We start from the raw sequence: 18,803 nt of genomic DNA, 5'->3' as shown, positions 1-18,803 counted from the left end.
GTCGAATTTATTGCCCATAGGTACAACTAAAATAATATATTGCAGCGCGAGAGCCCTCCGCAGGAGCAAGTGCGAGTGGCTCGAAGGGCCCACAACCACTTGTGTGTATGTATATATATATGTCATTATCATCATCAGCCGTTGAGGTCCACTGCAGGACCGGCCTATCCCTATCAAGACAGGGATGATACAGCCACTGTATCTCTACCCAGTGGCTTAGGCTGTCTGGTAGAGACTGTATGTATGGTGAGAAGTGCTTGTGAGTGTAATTGTAATATTAGCGTGGCTTTCAATGTGTGTGTAGTCTGTGAATCAAGTGTAATCGGCCCGCCTTAAGCCAACTGGGTGCAAGCACACTAGTATGCGACACTGGTTCAACCACAGAATCCCTTATGTCCGCCAAAGCAGTCAAGTGGCTCGGTGAATGTTTCCCAAAATTTTCACATCCCTGGAGGGAGGCGAACCCCCGTTCACCAGCGTGCGAGACGCACACATTACCACTGAGGCTCCATATATATATATATATATATATATATATATACCTTTGGCCTGAAGTCCAATGCTTTATTTCGTTTTTTTTTTGGGGGGGGGAGAACTTTCTCCTACTTCATTTTTATTTTTTCTCGCTTCTTCGCTCTCATTGTTTTTTTTACTTTGATTCATTATGCATAATCCATGAAACACCCCTAGTAATATATCGCAGTTGCTTCCATCACTTTTCCTTCAATCGTTATTTTCTTTATTCTGGTGTTCACCATTAACCCTTGTTTCCTCTTCTTTTCTGTATAATAATGCAAGTATTTTATTTACAACAAGAAATATCTACACTTGCCAGAAAGGTTAGGGACATAAGTTTGTTGCGACTCTCTCCTGTTTTGTGTCGCTGAGTATACTTTGGCTATTTTTGGAAACATTGCATGGGTTGTTGTGTGGCAATGAAAAACCGTGAAGCAGTGCTACCACTGCCATCATTACTACTGTTTCTTTCTTTGTCACTGACATTACTGTACAACTATTATCTCAACCAAAACCACCAACATTACAACTGGTGCTTTTGTCTCCACCAGCAGTACACTTGTTATCTCTGCCACCAGCACCAACATCTAATATACTATAGCACTAGCCGTGTGTGTGTGTGTGTGTGTGTGTGTGTGTGTGTGTGTGTGTGTGTGTATTTTGGGCAGCCAGAACTACACATTCAAATCGCACCAAAATTGGAACAAAAATCGCAAAAAATTCGCTGATGTGAAAAAACTTGGACCCATCACGATTGTAAAACTTTTATTATAATGAGCGATCACATTTTGGCCAAAAAACGCTGCTCCCGGCACCCAGCATAGGATCATCATAGAATTTTTTGCCCATAGGTATAACAAAAGTATATTTAGCAGCGCGAGAGCCCTCCGCAGGAGTAAGTGCGAGGGACCAGAAGGGTCAACGAGCACTTGTTATGGCTATTACTTCTGCCACCACCTCCAATATTACAAGTCTTACCTCTGCCACTAACCCCAACATTACAATTGTTACCTCCGCCACCACCAAAAACATTACAATTGTTACTTCTGCCACCACAAAAAACGATTACAATTATTACCACTGCTACCAGCAACAACATTACAACTGTTACTTCTGCCACTACCAACAGCATTACAATTGATACCTGTGGCACCACGAATGACTTGACAATTGTTACCTCTGCCACCAGCACCAAAATTACAATTGTTACCTCTGCCATGACCACCAACATTACAATTGTTACTTCTCACCATCATCAATACAACTGTTACCTCTACCATCCTTATCATCATTACCTCCGCAAAGGAGGTTATATTTTTGCCGGCGTTGGTTTGTTTGTCTGTTAGCAGGATTACTCTAAAAGTTATGAACGGATACTGCTGAAATTTTTTGAATGGGTAGGGTGTGGTCCAAGGAACAATCCATTAGATTTTGTCGGTGATCCGGATCACCCTCCGGATCAAGAAATTTATTAAAGGATTCTCTACCATTGCGGGATAGTGGCAATATCATCATTTTTGCGTCTAAATAAATAATGCCTACAATGCTTGCTCAATAATTACAAGATAACATCTCCATAAGATCTACTTTACACTCTGCCTTGGCGGATGTTTACAATCTCGGATTACTCTTTTTACTATTACCTCTGCCACCACCACCATAAACAGCTGTTACGTTTACCACCCTTATCATCAATACTACTGTTACCTTTCCAATCACTGCCAACATAACAACTGTTACCTTTACCACCCTTACCATCATTACTACTGTTACCTCTGCCACCACTACCAGCAGCAACAACTGTTACCTTTACCACCCTTATCATCATTACTACTGTTACCTCTCCCACCACCGCCAGCAATGCAGCTGTTACCTGTATCACCCTTATCGTCATTACTACTGTTACCTCTGCCACCACCACCAACGTCATAACTTTACCTCTGCCACCACCACATTACAAATATTACCTCTGGCATTTCAAACAGCATTATCAGAAATCCATACCGTTACAGCTGTACATTTTGTGTCATTCACCTCTCTCTCATTTTTACTCTCTGTGCTTTTTCCATATAAAATAATCTCACACAAAGTCACACTACTCTTGACTTCCTATATCCTCTTCCTCACTGATCTACTAACATCCTTCAATCTACTTCTGGCATTCTCCTCTGTACATGCATTTCTTCCGTCAACCCCAACGCTGAACCAAGAAAATGTCATGATTTTGCGGTAAGTGTCAATTTTCGAGATCTTTTGTCGAGGTGTCCGTGTCCGAGTTGCGATATGACAGAGGCTATGGAGCGTGGGCGATTGGAGTGTAAGGTTAAAGGAGAGCGAGGAGGGACACGATGAGCCAACACGATAGTAATGGAACTAATATGTGGAGGAAAGAAGTGGTCTGTATGGAAAGGATTTGATGGTGTTAAGTAACAGAGATTAGGATTTAACTGTACGGTGAAATACAGTATATGTGTTTACGTGTATGAGCAACAAGAGTGATTATTCATAGTTAACAATGAACTTTGTTTAACCAATTTCCTTGTTTTCTCGCTCTTATGTTTTTGTTATCGCTAATGTTAGACAGTTTTATCAAATGAGAATTATTTACGGACGACGATCTATTTTTTATACAGTTCGTTATGCCTCCAGAAGGCAGTAGGACAAGCTATTTAATAATTTCCTCATTTGACAATTACAGCAAATGATTAATTGATTTACTGCAGTATTATGGATAGCCCTTCACTTTCCATTCCCTTATTGTCCCTTTCTTCCTATATTCTGGTGTATGGTCCGTCTTGCCCTCATGCCTCTCTTACACTGTGTGCTGGTGCTTTATATTTACTCAATATCCTTCTAGATACTACGAAATTCCTCACACTGGCTTTTGTTTATTTCAGTGACAAGGGATTGAGAAAATGTAGAGTGTTTGAATGAGATGTAGGGCTGAAAAGAAAGCATCATGAAAAGAAAGTGATAAAAGATAAAAACTTATGGCAATCTTATACGAGTAAACTGTCTCTAACAATGAAGGCCAAGGCTGCAGTCTCCATGACTGGTAACCAATTAGCACTTAATGGAATTCCTCAATGGAAAACTCTGGAGGTGGAAGATGCCACACAGTTCGTAAAAGTTCGTAAATAATGACCAAATACGGGAGTGATTCAGAAGATGCAATGGGAACTGAATGATATGGTGCGTTCACATGGGAATATCCAGGAGTTAAGATGTACTGTCGGCAACATGGGAGAACTGAATAAAATGCATTACATGTGGGTTATGGATATAGATTATACTGTGGATGGTGTACATACCTGGTACTTGTTTATAGCATAGGAACTTTATAATACGGAGGAACATTAGTGTGCGCATAATGTTTAGAGAACACATGGTTCCCACATAGCTTAACCAATTGGCTCCCAGGGTTCTTGTGTGAAGGATTGTGCTGGAAGGGTGTTAAGAGTACTACCCTCCGGGTATCGGCTCATATTCGTAAAGCTCATACGTCCGTACCCCTGGGTTCCCTTCTTTACTCTTTCCTACGAGAAGAGTATGCTTTCACCCCTGTTTGTCTGTTGGCCAGCACCATGCTGCTCTTATTGTTAGCAGCGTTTTCTTTCTTGAACTCTTGTGGTCTTGTGTTCTTGTTCAATTGTGGCAAGCACTTCTCCCCTTTAGAATTAACCGATTCCAACAAAACCTAGACACAGTGACGAGCCTGTGACCTAGTTGTGTCTGCAAGCATCTGGTTGCCAAGCAACTACTTGTTGCCAATCAACGGCCGAAAAAGGAACTTTTTATTTCTGTCATCTTGTTCAATTGTGGCAGGCATTTCTACCCTTCAGAATTAACCAATTCCAACCATACCTGGATACAATGATTAGTCTATGACTTAGTTGTGTCTGCAAGGTTTTCGTTGTTAGGCAACTGTTCGTTGCCTGGCAACACTTGAAAAACCTCTCTTACCAGGTCTCGTTTTGTCAGTGTTTCTGAAACAGAGAGTAGGCCAGCATACACTCTCCACTAAAAGTTTCCTTAACTGTCAGTACCAAACTATATGCACATTACACACTACACTTCCTATTCAAAATTCAACCAAAATGGCGTCCCATAATCAAGCCTCGGAGTCCCTGGGGAGGGGGAGATAATGCCTCCACCATCTGCCCCTCTCCTGGTGACGATCCAGCGAGATGCTTGGAACCACTGCCTGACTCACTTCTTCATTTCTGCAACATTCGCTGCCTATCCACTAACTTTCTGTTCAGAACCACCACTCCTCCTATAAACCTCACCCTCTCTTCCTAACTATGGCTCAGCTGTCTGAGGCGCCTGACAGCAAACTCTTCTCTGTAACCTCAGACTTTCTCTATACACATTTCAAGACCAAAGGTGGCTGTTGTGTATATGTATGCAACGATTTATCTTGCTCTCGTGTTCCTGAACATGATTCGTCTGAATTATCTACACTCTGGCTTCGGCTTTCTTGTCATTCTCTGACTAAGTGTATCTGCGCTGTTTACTTATCTCCTAATTCTACTGACTATGATAAATTCTTTGACTATCTTACTTCTACGATGAAACACATTCTATCCACTTCTCCTCTCTCTGAAATCCCCATTCTACGAGATTTCAATGTTCACCACCACCTTTGGCACTCCTCTCCTTTCACTGATCCACCTGGTGAACAAGCCTACATCTTTTCTATCCTTAAAGACCTAGAGCAGTTTGTATATCACCCTACCCATGCCCCTGACAGCCTTGGAGAGAGCTCCAACATACTTGACCTCTTTCTTAAAACTAATCCTTCTGCTTACGCTGTTAATCTTTCCTCTCTGTTGGGCTTCTCCGATCACAACCTAATTACCTTGACCTCTCGTATTGCTCAGGTACAGCCCGTGGACCCTCCAAAGAAACGTCGGCTATGGCACTTTGGTGCTACGGATTGGGAGGCCCTCAGGCAGTACTTCTTTGATTTTCTATCTATCTATCTATAGCCCGACGCCCAAATCCCGCAAAGGGTGGCTGCAGACAAAACGCCTCCAAGTCACTCTGTCACCCACCATTTGACTCCCCTCCCCCCAACTCACCCCCCCCTCCCTCATATACCTCTCAACTCCATCCCTCCACCTCATCCTCGGTCTACCCCTCCCTCTCCCTCCCTCCTCTTTGATTTTCCCTGGAATTATTATTGCTTCCATGGCAGGGAGCTATTTGAGTGTGCATGAAAGCATACAGTCCCTTTTCATATCCTTTGACTAATGCAAGAAAGCCTTGGTTTAACCATGCTTGTTCTAATGTTGTCCACAACAAGGAGAGAGCCTATAAAAGGTTCCAGAACTATCCCACCCCTGAATCACATCTTGCTTATGTCTCTGCCCAGAATCATGCTAAGTCTGTTCTTCACTCTGCTAAAAATAATTTCATCAACTTTCTGACTCGAATTCTTCCCGCTCCTTCTGGCACCTTGACCAGAACGTTTCCAACAACTTTAGCTCATCATCCTTCCCTCCTCTTTTCTATTCTGATGGTTCTGTAGCTATTTCTTCTACTGATAAAGCAGATCTCTTCACTCAGATTTTCTCCTCCATTTCCACCTTAGATATTTCCAATGCTGTTCCTCCATCACTTCCTCATGGCTGACATTAAAATTTTTTCAGCTGATATATTTTCTGCCATCACTGGCCTTAACACTAACAAGGCATATGGGCCTGATGGAGTCCCTCCTGTTGTCCTCAAGAACTGTGCTTCTGTGCTTACACCCTGCCTAGGTAAACTCTTTCGCCCTTGTCTGTCAACTCTTATTTTTCCTTCTTGCTGGAAGTTTGCTCTCATTCAGACAATCCCAAAGAAGGGTGACCATTCCCAACTCTCTAATTATCGTCCAATTGCTTTAACATCCTGTATCTCAAAAGTTCTCGAGTCATTCCTTAATAAAAGAAATTTAAAGCATCTTTCCTATCACAACCTTCTTTCTGATTGTCAGTATGGGATCCGTCAGGGACAGTCCACTGGCGATCTTCTCACCTACCTTTCAGACTCCTGGTCATCCTCCTTTCGGGACTTTGGCGACAGCTGTGCCATCGCACTTGACATCTCAAAGGCTTTCGATCGAGTCTGGCATAAATCTTTAATTTCCAAACAGCCCTCTTACGGTTTCTATCCTTCTATCTGTGCCTTCATCTACAGCTTCATTTCTGGTCGTTCTATAGCCGCTGTTGTAGACGGCCATCGTTCTTCTCCTAATCTATGAACAGTGGTGCTCCTCAGGGCACTGTCCTATCACCGACTCTCTTCCTTTTATTCATTAGTGACCTTGTAAGCTGTACATCTAACCATAACCACTCGTACGCTGATGATTCCACCTTTCACCTTTCCATTCGGTTCCCACAACGTCCATCCCAGCAGTTACTTCAACAGACAAGGGATGAGACTATGGCAAACCTAATCTCTGATTTCGCTCGTATCTCTGACTGGGGTAAATATAATCTTGTTTTTAATGCATCAAAAACTCAGTATTAACACCCATCAACCCGACACAATCTTTCACAGGAGTACCCACTAACGTTTAATGATATGCAGCTCAATCCTACATCATCCTTGAACATGCTTGGGATTTCATTCACTCGGGATTTACCTTTGAAAAATCATATTGCATCTCTTGTAAAATTTGCCTCCACGAGATTAGGTGTGCTAAGCTGACTCTGTACCTTCTTTACCTCTGCACAGTTTTTGACTTTATACACGGATCTTATTCACCCCTGTGTAGAGTACAACGCTCATGTCTGGGGAGGCTCCCCAAATACAGCTCTTCCCAATAGGGTGGAGTCAAAGGCTTTTGGTCTCACCAACTTTCCTTCTCTTACTGGCTCCCTTCAACCTCTGTCTCTTCGCCGCACTGTTGCATCTTTATCTCTTTTCTATAGCTACTTCAATGGTGGTTGCTCCTCTGAACTGTCTGCTTGCATCCTTCTACCTCTACGACGGGGGTGTAGCACCCGTCTAGCAACAAACTCTCATCCCTTTTCCGTCCAAGTCTCTAATGTAAGAGTTAACCGTTACTCCCAGTCCTTCATTTATGCAACAGGTCAACTCTGGATCTGTCTCCCTTTGTTTGTATTTCCTACTTCCTATGATCTCCAGTCTTTCAAACCCAGTGTGTTCAGGCATCTCGGAATGAAAGGATCTTGAATTTGACTCTCTTTTGTATTGTTTTTGTTTATTTCTTGGAAGGAACACACACTCACACACAAACCATATTGCCTCGTCTTGGTAAGTCGGATGATGTCTTGCTGGTTGATTAGGATTTCTGTTAACTGTGCCGACAAGTATGATTTTGCAGTTCAATGTCCTATTCTTGTCAGTTAAAGAAGCTCTCTAACACCTTTCCATGTGCCATTTTACTTTGTTTATTACACCTTCCTGTCCTCTTTTGTGTTACATAAATAGTTAAAGAAGCTCCCTAACGCCTTTTCCTAAGCAATTTATTTTGTATATTACACACTACTGTCCCTTTGTGAGTTACATAAAGAGTTCCAGAAGCTCTTTAACACTTTTCCCTAATTCCTTTTTTCCTTTTTTTTTTTTTTTACACCTGCCTGTCCTCTTCTGTGTTGCATGAATAGTTTAATAAAAGCTCCTCAACACCTTTCCTTCAGCCATTTATTTGGTTTATTATACCATACTATCTTCTTGTATTTTACATAAACAGTTAAGCATGATTCCCAGCACCATTCCATAACCAATTTATTGTGTTTTTTTACACCTTGCTGTTCTCGTCCTTGTTACATAATTCCATTCAATATCTCCATACTATGCATACATAATTTACACAAAAGATATTAAACAGTCATATCCAAAAATAAATCACTAAAAAAGAGGTGCTAATCAAGGAGAATATGATCCCAGCAGCGGCTGCCTCGTGGGCCCGTATTCCCATCAGTTAAGGGAGCTCCCTAACACCTTCCTGAGCTATTTGTATTCCTTTTTTACACCTTCCTCTCCTCTTCTGTGTTATATATAGCATTCTGATACCACAACACTTTGCATACGTAACATACAATTTTATACCAACCAGCCATTTCCAAAAACAAATCGCTAAGGAAGAGGTGCTAGAGAGCCTCGTTAACGGATGAGAATACGTGGCATGGATTAAATCAGAGGCTGTTTTGCAAGCAAAGTTAAAAAAGATTATGAAAAATATCTATATATTGCCTGATGCCTCAGTCCAGTAAGAGGTGGTCACAAGTAAATCGCCTCCATATCCCTTTGTCCCCCGCCATTTCGCTGCCCTCCCGCCAGCTCACACCTTCCTCTGTGATTAGTTTAGCGTCTGGGATAAGGTATTGTAAATATGTTCAATATGTGTTTATATTATACAAGTTATTTTGAACTTTAATTAAGAAGGGGATTTACATAATTGCTGTGTGTGTGTGTGTGTGTGTGTGTGTGTGTGTGTGTGTGTGTGTGTGTGATATCAGATTATGTCTGCTACTACCTGAGGAGCAGTGTTTCGAGAATAAATACAATGAATACTGTAGTATTTTTAAAGCCTTGAAGCCAATGTGGACTAAAGCACTGACACACTCTTCAGTTTCATGATGGATTACTCTGGCCAGGTGGAAATGGTAACCTCTCAGAGCTCTCATGGGTTAGTCTATACCAAGGACGTATTTTTCTAGACGCACGCAAAATACTTTGTCTCTCTGGTTCATATTTTGGTTGGTAAAGGAAGCTCCCTAACACCTCTTCGTAAGTGATCTATTTTGCTTATTACTCCTTACTCTTCTAACTTGTCAAAGCACTCTTGGGTTTGACTGTACCAAGTACGTATTTTTAATGATGTTCGCATATACATTGTTTGTCCCACTGCCTTTAGCATTACTATTGTTGTTGTTGTTGTTATTACTATTATTATTATTATTATTATTATCTTTATTATTATTGTTATTATTATCAATGTTGTTATGCTTTTGTTTCTAAGCCTCTATAATTTTTACTGTTTTTATTATCACTCTCATCATCACTGCATATCAGGGGTGTGCCACGGGGATGACCTTCTCTACCTCTTCCCACTCGGTGTTGTCTTCGGTCAGTCCACAGCCACATCAAACGACGTGCGCATGCGTGACCTCATGACTCGGCTTTGGGTCAACTTTGCATCCACTGGGTAAGTTCACTCTTTTACCCTAAGCCCATACTTCCTTCATTTCCTAGCATACTGCACATTGTTTATTGAGGAAAAAAAAAATAGAAATCTACTGTAGATCTTTTTTTAAAGTACGGCTTATGCATTCTAGACTCACGTGGCTTGGCCTGGCTTTCCTTCCTTTCGTAGCTTACTCCACGTTGCTTAATGACAGGGAAAGACAGTGACAGGGAAAGACAGTGACTAGCGCGTTATACAATTGTTAATTTAATTTACAGCTCTGTATTCAACACGCAGAAATGGAAATTCAGTATTAGGCAAGGCTACTGTATGAGGAGTGTGTGTGTGTGTTTGCGTTTACTTTTGCCTGACAAACATTCCTAACCCCCTTCAGGTCAGTTATGGTCAAGTGACTCAGACTTGGGGGTCGATTCAACTATATTTGCTTCACCTGAACCTGAAGCAGGTTTTCGTTCTTCTGCAGCTTATTTCTTAACTCGGTGGTTTGATAGGACGATATTAGGCTCCGTATCCATACAATAGCACTTCATCGTAGCGAGCATAATTTTCCTATGTTAATCTTTTTTATAACTCAGTATTCACGATGAAGGAATGGCTATTTTAGGACAGGTTGGAGTGAAAAATGTTTAGCAACTAACGAGACTCATTCCAACCTTATCACTAACCTTCAGGGAATTTCTCTTAACCACTGCGAAATTTTTAACTTCTGGGGACGACCTAGCTTTGTCAGATTAAAAAAAAGAAAAAAAGAAAGAAAGTATAGATGAAAACGTGTTAAATGGATCCTAAATTAGGATACAAAAACCCCTGGAGAGGATAATGTTAAAGAGAGTTAGATTCCTGTTTAGGGTTGTGTCGTACGGATTGCAAGGTGTGTAACAGAGACCTAAACATTGCATAGATTGCTAGATTGTATCATGGAGACCTAAACAGGTGTACTGCTTGCTAAGTTGTACCACAGAGACCTAAATAGTTGTACAAAATGCTATGTTGTATCAAAGAGACCTTAATAATTGTACAGATTGCAAGGATGTACCACAGAGATCTAAATAATTGTACAGATTCCGAGGTTGTATCACAGAGGGCCTAGGCTTCGTTACAGAAGCCTGGTATGTGTATCAAATGCCTAATTAGTGTTGGAGAGATCCAGATTGACTTAAGACAGCCTCTGCTCTGTTATAGTGGACTATGTTACGTTAGGCTGGGTAATGGTACAGAGAACTACGTTGTCTTACAGAGGCCTATGGTGTGTTACAGAAGGCTATGTTGTGTTATGGAGGCTATGTTGCAGAGGACTACGTTGTGCTACAGAAGGCAGGTTTATGTTTAAGAGGGCCAGGTTGTGCTACAGACGGCCAAGTAGTGCTGCAGAGGGCCAGTTAGTGCTGCACAGCGCCACGTTGTGCTACAGTGGGCCAGATTGTGCTACAGAGGGCCAGGTTGTGCTGCGGAGGGCCAGGTAGTGCTGCACAGCGCCAAGTTGTGCTACAGTTGGCCAGGCTGTTTTGCAGTGCCAGGTTGTGTTACAGAGTGCCAGGTTGTTCAACAGAGGGTCAGGTTGTGTGGCAGAGGGTCAGGTCATGCTGCAGAGGGCCAGGTTGTGCTACAGAGGGTCAGGTTGTGCTACAGAGGGTCAGGTTGTATCAAAGTGGACTGGGTTATATTACAGAGGTCGAGATTGCATTAATGAGGGCCTAGTATTCTTACAGGAGGCTTAGGTATGTTATACAGAACTTTGTGTTCGCCAGAGTGAAGTTAAGTTACATTACAGAGAACATAAGATGGATCAGGAACCTAAGATTACAGTAGAAGTGCTAGATTCTAAAGTAAGTGTATGACAACAGTGTATGCTTAGTTTGTTTCTATTCCTCTTATTTTTTATGGTCTTATTTTCTTCCATGGCCAGGCAACAGTCCCGACTTTAATCCTATTGAAGATGCGTGGAAGGAGATCAAGGACAAGGTAAAGGCTGCCAAAGTGTCGTCAGTGCCCGAGCTCCAGGAGGTTATCAAGCGTGTGTGGTGTCTGGAGATTGATATCAATTACTTCACTAATCTAGTAGATAGTATGCCAAGGAGAATGCAAGAGGTGATCAAGGCCAAGGGGGAAATGACAAAGTACTAACGTAAGCACTGAAGTACATTTTCTGTTCATAAATAAATGTTTTCTATGATGATTTGCTGTTGTTTTGGTGGTGCCCTGACTAGGCCCAGCCTTCCATTGCGCCGACTGTAGTAGAAAAAGTAATGAGAAAAATTTAGGTAAACCAACTCCAATAATACAATATGATATCAAAAAGACAGTTCGATTTCAGAAAAAGGAAAATCATGTGTTACAAATCTATTAAGCTATTATGATAAGGTTGCAGAAACACTACGGAAAAGAGAAGGATGAGTGGACGGTATCTATTTTGATATTAAGGAAGCATTTGACAGAATACCTCACCAAAGACTTTTATGGAAGCTGTACCATCAAGGGGGAATCCAAGGTAATCTGTTCTGTTGGATGGAGGATTTTCTCAGAAAAGGGAAATGAGAAGAGTACTAAAGAGTAATTACTCATCATAGAGGGAAGTGACTAGCAGAGTTCCACATGGCTCAGTGATGGCACCAATTATGTTTTTAGTATATATTAATGATATAGGCTGGACAGGAACATTTGAATGGGATGTTATCTAAATATGTTTGCTGATGATGCAAAAATACAAAGGAGAATTACAAACAGACTCTTGCAGAGAGCTGCAAGAAGAATTAAACAAGCTTCATAAATGGAGCAATAGATGGCAAATGGAAGTCAATGTGGGCAAATGCCATGTAATTAAGTTTGGTAAAAGTGGAAAGGTACCACATAGGGGTTATAAGACAGGAACTTCAACCCTACACATATCAGAAAAGGAGATGGACCTAAGAGTGATTATCAGTAATAGACTTTTGTCACGGGTTTTTTAAAATATCACGGGGTTTTTAAAATAAATGCTAAATATTATTTAATTGATAATAATATTCAATAATATTGAACAGCAGGGACAATGATTGTCTTAATAAATCAAGCAACGATTACTTTACGCTAGCTTGCTTCGCACGATTCTCTAAGAACGAGAATTTATAAACTTTCTCGACAGTACACAGCAGAGACTAATCAATCAATTGCTGTTTATTTGTACTGTAGCCTCTGGAGAAAGTTACTTCACCCATGACAATAAATAATACTAATAATAATATCAGGCTCTTGCTGGTGCTTAACTCCTAGGAGGCACAACGGATTTTAAGTTTAATACAAGACTGGCCTAAGTACCAGTTATGAAAGGCAAACGTTTATGCAAGCTAGGAGCTATATGGAAAATAAGCTTAACTGTGGAGAAATGAAACAAGACTTTACATTACATTAAGCTCAAGAAAAAGAACTGTTAAATTTATTGATTACAAAATAAATTTAACGTTACACTTCAAATCAAATTAATGAGATCGCACTCACTCACTCACTCGAGCTAAATCCTTACGCCTAGGAAAAAAACCTTAATTAAACTCTTAAACCTAGGAAAATACAAAAAGGAAATACTGGTCGATAAATGCTGTGTATCACCAAGGGGTGGGAGTTTGGAGAAACTGTCCTCAGTGGAGTCTGGGTGCTAGTGACCTCTTCTCTCGCACTTCTGGAGCACAGAACCTCTCTCCGTCAGAGCAAACACTCGACTAAGTCGTGGGAAACAAAAGCGGAGCACTAGGCCGCATTTTTCTAACGGTCGAGGCAAGCAGGAGCGAACAATAAAGAAACAATAGTATCGCTCAGTAGAGCACTTAGTGACGTGCATTAAATCGGTCACTTTTGAAACAGTGACGAATGTTTTGAAAAGTATACCACCAAAGTGGAGAGAGAAACGGTTAACTGAGCGATACACAGTGAGTTTTCCACTAATAGTTCGTGTTTTTCACAAAAGGGAAATGTCGCGAATTTGATTCGTGACATTACGCCCCTACAAAATTGAATTTTTTCCTTATGGGACAAAATTTGTGGAATATATATATATGTACACATCCTAACTCAGTCACACAAGATTCACACTGTGGTGTGTGTGCTATCCTGCTACAGGAGAAAGTCGCAGTCGCCAGTGAGCGAAAAAAAACTCGTATTTACGTTAATAGAAGCAAGCTTGAGGGAAAAACTCCGTGACGATGGTGAAAATCCTGTACTCAGGTCAAACTGAGCGAAAATTCGCTACATTTACACTGACAACTAATTGTTGTGTAGCGTGGTGTATGTAATACACGGTGTAGGTGTGACAGTTGTAGTGTAACTGTACCTACGTGTAAAATGACGCAGTAAATAATAATATGACGACGACGAAGGCAGAGGAGAAGAGGAGGCAGCGTGCGGCAGGCGATCAGCTGGCCCGCACAGCAAAACTGCTACACCCATTGCTGTACCTGCAAAACCAATTGAGGTGGAGCATCAAAAATGTCAATGAGACAAAAATATTATTATGTTACAATTACTCTCTCTACCTAGCAGTCAGTGCTACGACGTACATTCGAGGTCGCCATTAATTATAGCACACGATTAGTGTCGGCAAGTTGAGAATCCTTGAGCAAACTCGGGTCTTCCATGGCCTCGAACTGCACACGGGTCCTCAACCTGTGCCTTAACCTACAGTACTTATATTAATATCGGGGAGCTGAGAATCCTTGTGCAAACTCGGGTCTTCCATAGCCTCGAGTTCCCTCTGCGGAGTTCTCACTTCCCCCTTTTCCTACAGTACTTATATTAATATCGGGGAGCTGAGAATCCTTGTGCAAACTCGGGTCTTCCATAGCCTCGAGTCGCCTCTGCGGAGTTCTCTCTCGAACTTCCCCCTTAACCTACAGTACTTATATTAGTATCAGGGAGCTGAGAATCCTTGTGCAAACTCGGGTCTTCCATAGCCTCGAGTCGCCTCTGCGGAGTTCTCTCTCGAACTTCCCCCTTAACCTACAGTACTTATATTAGTATCGGGGAGCTGAGAATCCTTGTGCAAACTCGGGTCTTCCATAGCCTCGAGTCGCCTCTGCGGAGTTCTCTCTCGAACTTCCCCCTTAACCTACGGTACATAATATGTATGTACAGGCCCTGGACATACTGTGTCCTGTGGGGCCAACAAGTGAGACGTCAGGTCTACATTCACTTCACCACTATCCTGTCTCTCAACTGACTCAGAGATTACAGGTGTGGTTACGAACGACACAGGAAGGGCATGTCCCTGTTTAGTGGTGTTACTTTGACACACACTGCAGGAACGGACAAAACTATCTATGTCTCGTCCCATCCCTGGCCAGAAAAAGTCAGCTCGGATACGGCCCTGGGTCCTCCTTTTGCCCATGTGACCTCCTGAGGCTGAACAATGACCCCATTGTAACACTGCTGGGCGGTACTTGGCGGGAACGACAAACTGCAGTCGAACCTCACCCTCGGGTGTTCGTGACTCACGGTAGAGCCGTCCTTGTTTGTGAAGGAACTTGGCTCGACCTCCCCGTGAATACTTAATCACTTGACCCTTTTGTTTATTCCGCACGGCAGCAAGTGTCAGGTCAGAATATTGTTCTTGCACAACAAGTTGACTACACATCAGATCTTGCAGCGATTCAATGATCACTGGGGTGACACAGTCTGGAGCCACAGCCATGGCTCGTGTTACCGCAGCAGCCGAAGTCTGAGTAGCGTCATCATTGGAGCAACTATCCTTGACTCCGTGAATGTTGCCTACAATTAGGTCAAATAAAGGTTCTGGCATGACAACTGCAAGTGTCGTACCAGTATAAAATGGAGATGCCACCTGGATACGTGCCTCAGGGAACAATCTCACTGATCCATCAATAAGGTTTGCGTGAATCTGTCGACCTGTATACTGCTCAGGCCGAACTAGACTCTGCTTGACAGAGCAACCTGAGGAACCATTATCTCTCAGGACCTTCACAGGAATGTCTCCCACAAACCCTGGCTGAACAAGGAAGGTACTGTCACCTGTGGGAGGGCCTGTGGAGGAAGCAGCTAGCCACTCATGAGGCTGCTGAATTGATGCGGCATTGTGCCTTGAGAATTATGTTGGGAAGATGGAACATTGGCCATCTGTGGAGGGGGGTTCACTGTCACTGTGTGATTAGTGAACTGTGGAGGAGTACCCATACTGGTAGGGACGTGACCACTGTGCTGCTGCTGAGGGATGAAGGCTGCGTTCGCTTCCTGCCTCTTTTGAGCTGGTGGTGAAAAAGTTTGTCCCGACGGTCGATTGTGTGGCTGATACTGCTGCTGGTTAGGGTACTTGTTGTACCTCTTCCACTCAGGTTTCTGAGTGTTTTGCCCCTGGTCCTTCCACTGCGGTTTTGGACCTTGGCCATTCTTCTGAGAATGGCCTTGTTGCTGGGGTTCAGTCTGAGACGATTTCCCAGATTTATCAGGTTTTCTGTTCCAGGTGTTTTGCTTACGAGTTTGATACCCGTATGCAGTAAAGAATGCGTCAGCCTTTTCTGCCATTTGGCTGGCATCTTTCACCTGGCAGATCTTAAGCTGTGCTATGAGCTCAGCAGACCACGACCTCTCTAGCTGTGTACGCAGCATATGGTCAATTGTCCCCTCATGCGTGGAAGGAGTTTCATCTTTCTCCATCCACTCATTTAAGTAAGCTGTGAGACGATCAAGGAACTGAACAGCTGTCTCCTTGTCTTGGAGACGAGCTCGCATGAACTGAACTTTGGCGTCGTCTACTGTGAGACCATACGCCTTAATGAGTGCAGCTTTCATCATCTCATATGTGAGATTGTCTTCACGAATTCTGAGGAGAATATCGAGGGCAGTTCCCTCAAATAGGCTAAGAAACTGAAGCCGCTTAGCTGCCTCATCCAGTTGATACATGTCTGCCATGTCCTCAAAACGAGCTATGTACGGCTTGATTCGCTCGCTTTCCTTGTATGAAGGAAGCTTGATGCGTGGGGTCGCCAGGACATGTGCAGGGGGAACGCTCGTGGAGCTTGGACCAACTGCGCCAGACGTGTCTGAAGCCAAGGAATCTCGCTTGAGCTTCAGCACTTCAAGTTCATGTTTTTCGCGCACTTCTCGCTCGGCACGTTCGTGTTCTCGTTCTCTGTCTTGTTGTTCACGCTCGTATTCGCGCTGTTCTCGCTCTTGTACTAGCCCGTGTTCGCGCTGTTGTCACTCTTTTTCTAACTCGAGCTCGCATTGTTTTTGCTCGTGTTCACGCTGTTCTCTCTTGTATTCGCGCTCCTTTTCGCGTTCCTCACGCTGTTCTCGCTCGTATTCGCGTTGTTCTCGCTCACGTTCACGAGCATCTTTCTCACGGTCTTGCTTGTAATTAAACCGTGAGAGAACGTAACTTTGTATTTTCTCTGGGTCTGTGAGACCCATATCTTTGGCTTCCTGTACATAAGCACTGGCTGCCATGATGCTAGCTCAATTTACTAAACAAACCGAAACTGAGTACTGACTGCTTCGCAAACGAATGCTAATAACACAAATAAAGAATACAGACACAAGCTAGTGGTGACCAGTCTTATCTAGTTAACTGGCAAAGATTAAAGCAAAAATGCAAATAACTGAGAACTCAATAATTAACACAATGGGTACGGTGGCTACCCAGGAGCGAATAAAATCGTCTGGCGTTACCAAAAATAAAGTACTAAATAGAGTTAAGTACTCTATGGATTAATAAAGCAAAAATTCACTTGCTAAATTAACGGTAAACACCAGTAAACTTGTGCCTACAAACTTCAATTATAAATACCTAAATATGAACGAGTGAGCACTATCTCGTGAATAGCTTTAGAGCTAGGAGTTAATATCCTGGAATGAGGTCGCCAATTGTCACGGGGTTTTTATATATCACGGTGTTTTTTAAAATAAATGCTAAATATTATTTAATTGATAATAATATTCAATAATATTGAAGAGCAGGGACAATGACTGTCTTACTAAATCAAGCAACGATTACTTTACGCTAGCTTGCTTCGCACGATTCTCTAAGAACGAGAATTTATAAACTTTCTCGACAGTACACAGCAGAGACTAATCACTCAATTGCTGTTTATTTGTACTGTAACCTCTGGAGAAAGTTACTTCACCCCTGACAATAAATAATACTAATAATAATATCAGGCTCTTGCTGGTGCTTAACTCCTAGGAGGCACAACGGATTTTAAGTTTAATACAAGACTGGCCTAAGTACCAGTTATGAAAGGCAAACGTTTATGCAAGCTAGGAGCTATATGGAAAATAAGCTTAACTGTGGAGAAATGAAACAAGACTTTACATTACATTAAGCTCAAGAAAAAGAAGTTAAATTTATTGATTACAAAATAAATTTAACGTTACACTTCAAATCAAATTAATGAGATCGCACTCACTCACTCACTCGAGCTAAATCCTTATGCCTAGGAAAAAAAAACTTAATTAAACTCTTAAATCTAGGAAAATACAAAAAGGAAATACTGGTCGATGAATGCTGTGTATCACCAAGGGGTGGGAGTTTGGAGAAACTGTCCTCAGTGGAGTCTGGGTGCTAGCGACCTCTTCTCTCGCACTTCTGGAGCACAGAACCTCTCTCCGTCAGAGCAAACACTCGACTGACTAAGTCGTGGGAAACCAAAGCGGAGCACTAGGCCGCATTTTTCTAACGGTCGAGGCAAGCAGGGGCGAACAATAAAGAAACAATAGTATCGCTCAGTAGAGCACTTAGTGACGTGCATTAAATCGGTCACTTTTGAAACAGTGACGAATGTTTTGAATAGTATACCACCGAAGTGGAGAGAGAAACGGTTAACTGAGCGATACACAGTGAGTTTTCCACTAATAGTTCGTGTTTTTCACAAAAGGGAAATGTCGCGAATTTGATTCATGACAACTTTTTCTCCGGCAGACCACATAAATGAGAAGGCATGAAACATGCACACACTGCTTGCTGATACGAGAATAGCATTCACATATATAAATGAAGGCATGCCGAAAAGATAATTACCTCATTCATCAGACCAATGATTTTGCATCATTGGTCTGGAATCCTCATCTCAAAAAACACATAGATAAGATTGAAAAAGTGCAATGGGCTGCTACAAGATGGGTACCAAGCTTAGAGGATCTAACC

At 42.3% G+C, this 18,803-nt stretch overlaps 1 protein-coding gene across 1 annotated transcript in view; it reads left to right on the top strand.

Moving 5' to 3' along the window:
• Positions 1-11,803, top strand: part of LOC145393427 (acylcarnitine hydrolase-like) — a 68,778-nt gene extending 56,975 nt beyond the window's left edge. Inside the window, exons 9-11 of the mRNA XM_080267527.1 lie at positions 9,547-9,679; positions 10,897-10,997; positions 11,586-11,803. Coding sequence (XP_080123653.1) covers positions 9,547-9,679; positions 10,897-10,997; positions 11,586-11,803 — 452 coding nt within the window. The remainder of the gene's footprint in view (positions 1-9,546; positions 9,680-10,896; positions 10,998-11,585) is intronic.
• The last annotated feature ends 7,000 nt before the right edge of the window (positions 11,804-18,803 follow it).

Source organism: Coenobita brevimanus, chromosome 3 (genome assembly GCF_032717465.1).
Source record: "Coenobita brevimanus isolate Jiangsu-jjx chromosome 3, ASM3271746v2, whole genome shotgun sequence".
Taxonomy (NCBI): Eukaryota; Metazoa; Arthropoda; class Malacostraca; order Decapoda; family Coenobitidae; genus Coenobita; species Coenobita brevimanus.
Note: the sequence above shows the minus strand (reverse complement) of the source record. Positions and strands in the feature narration are given on the sequence as shown.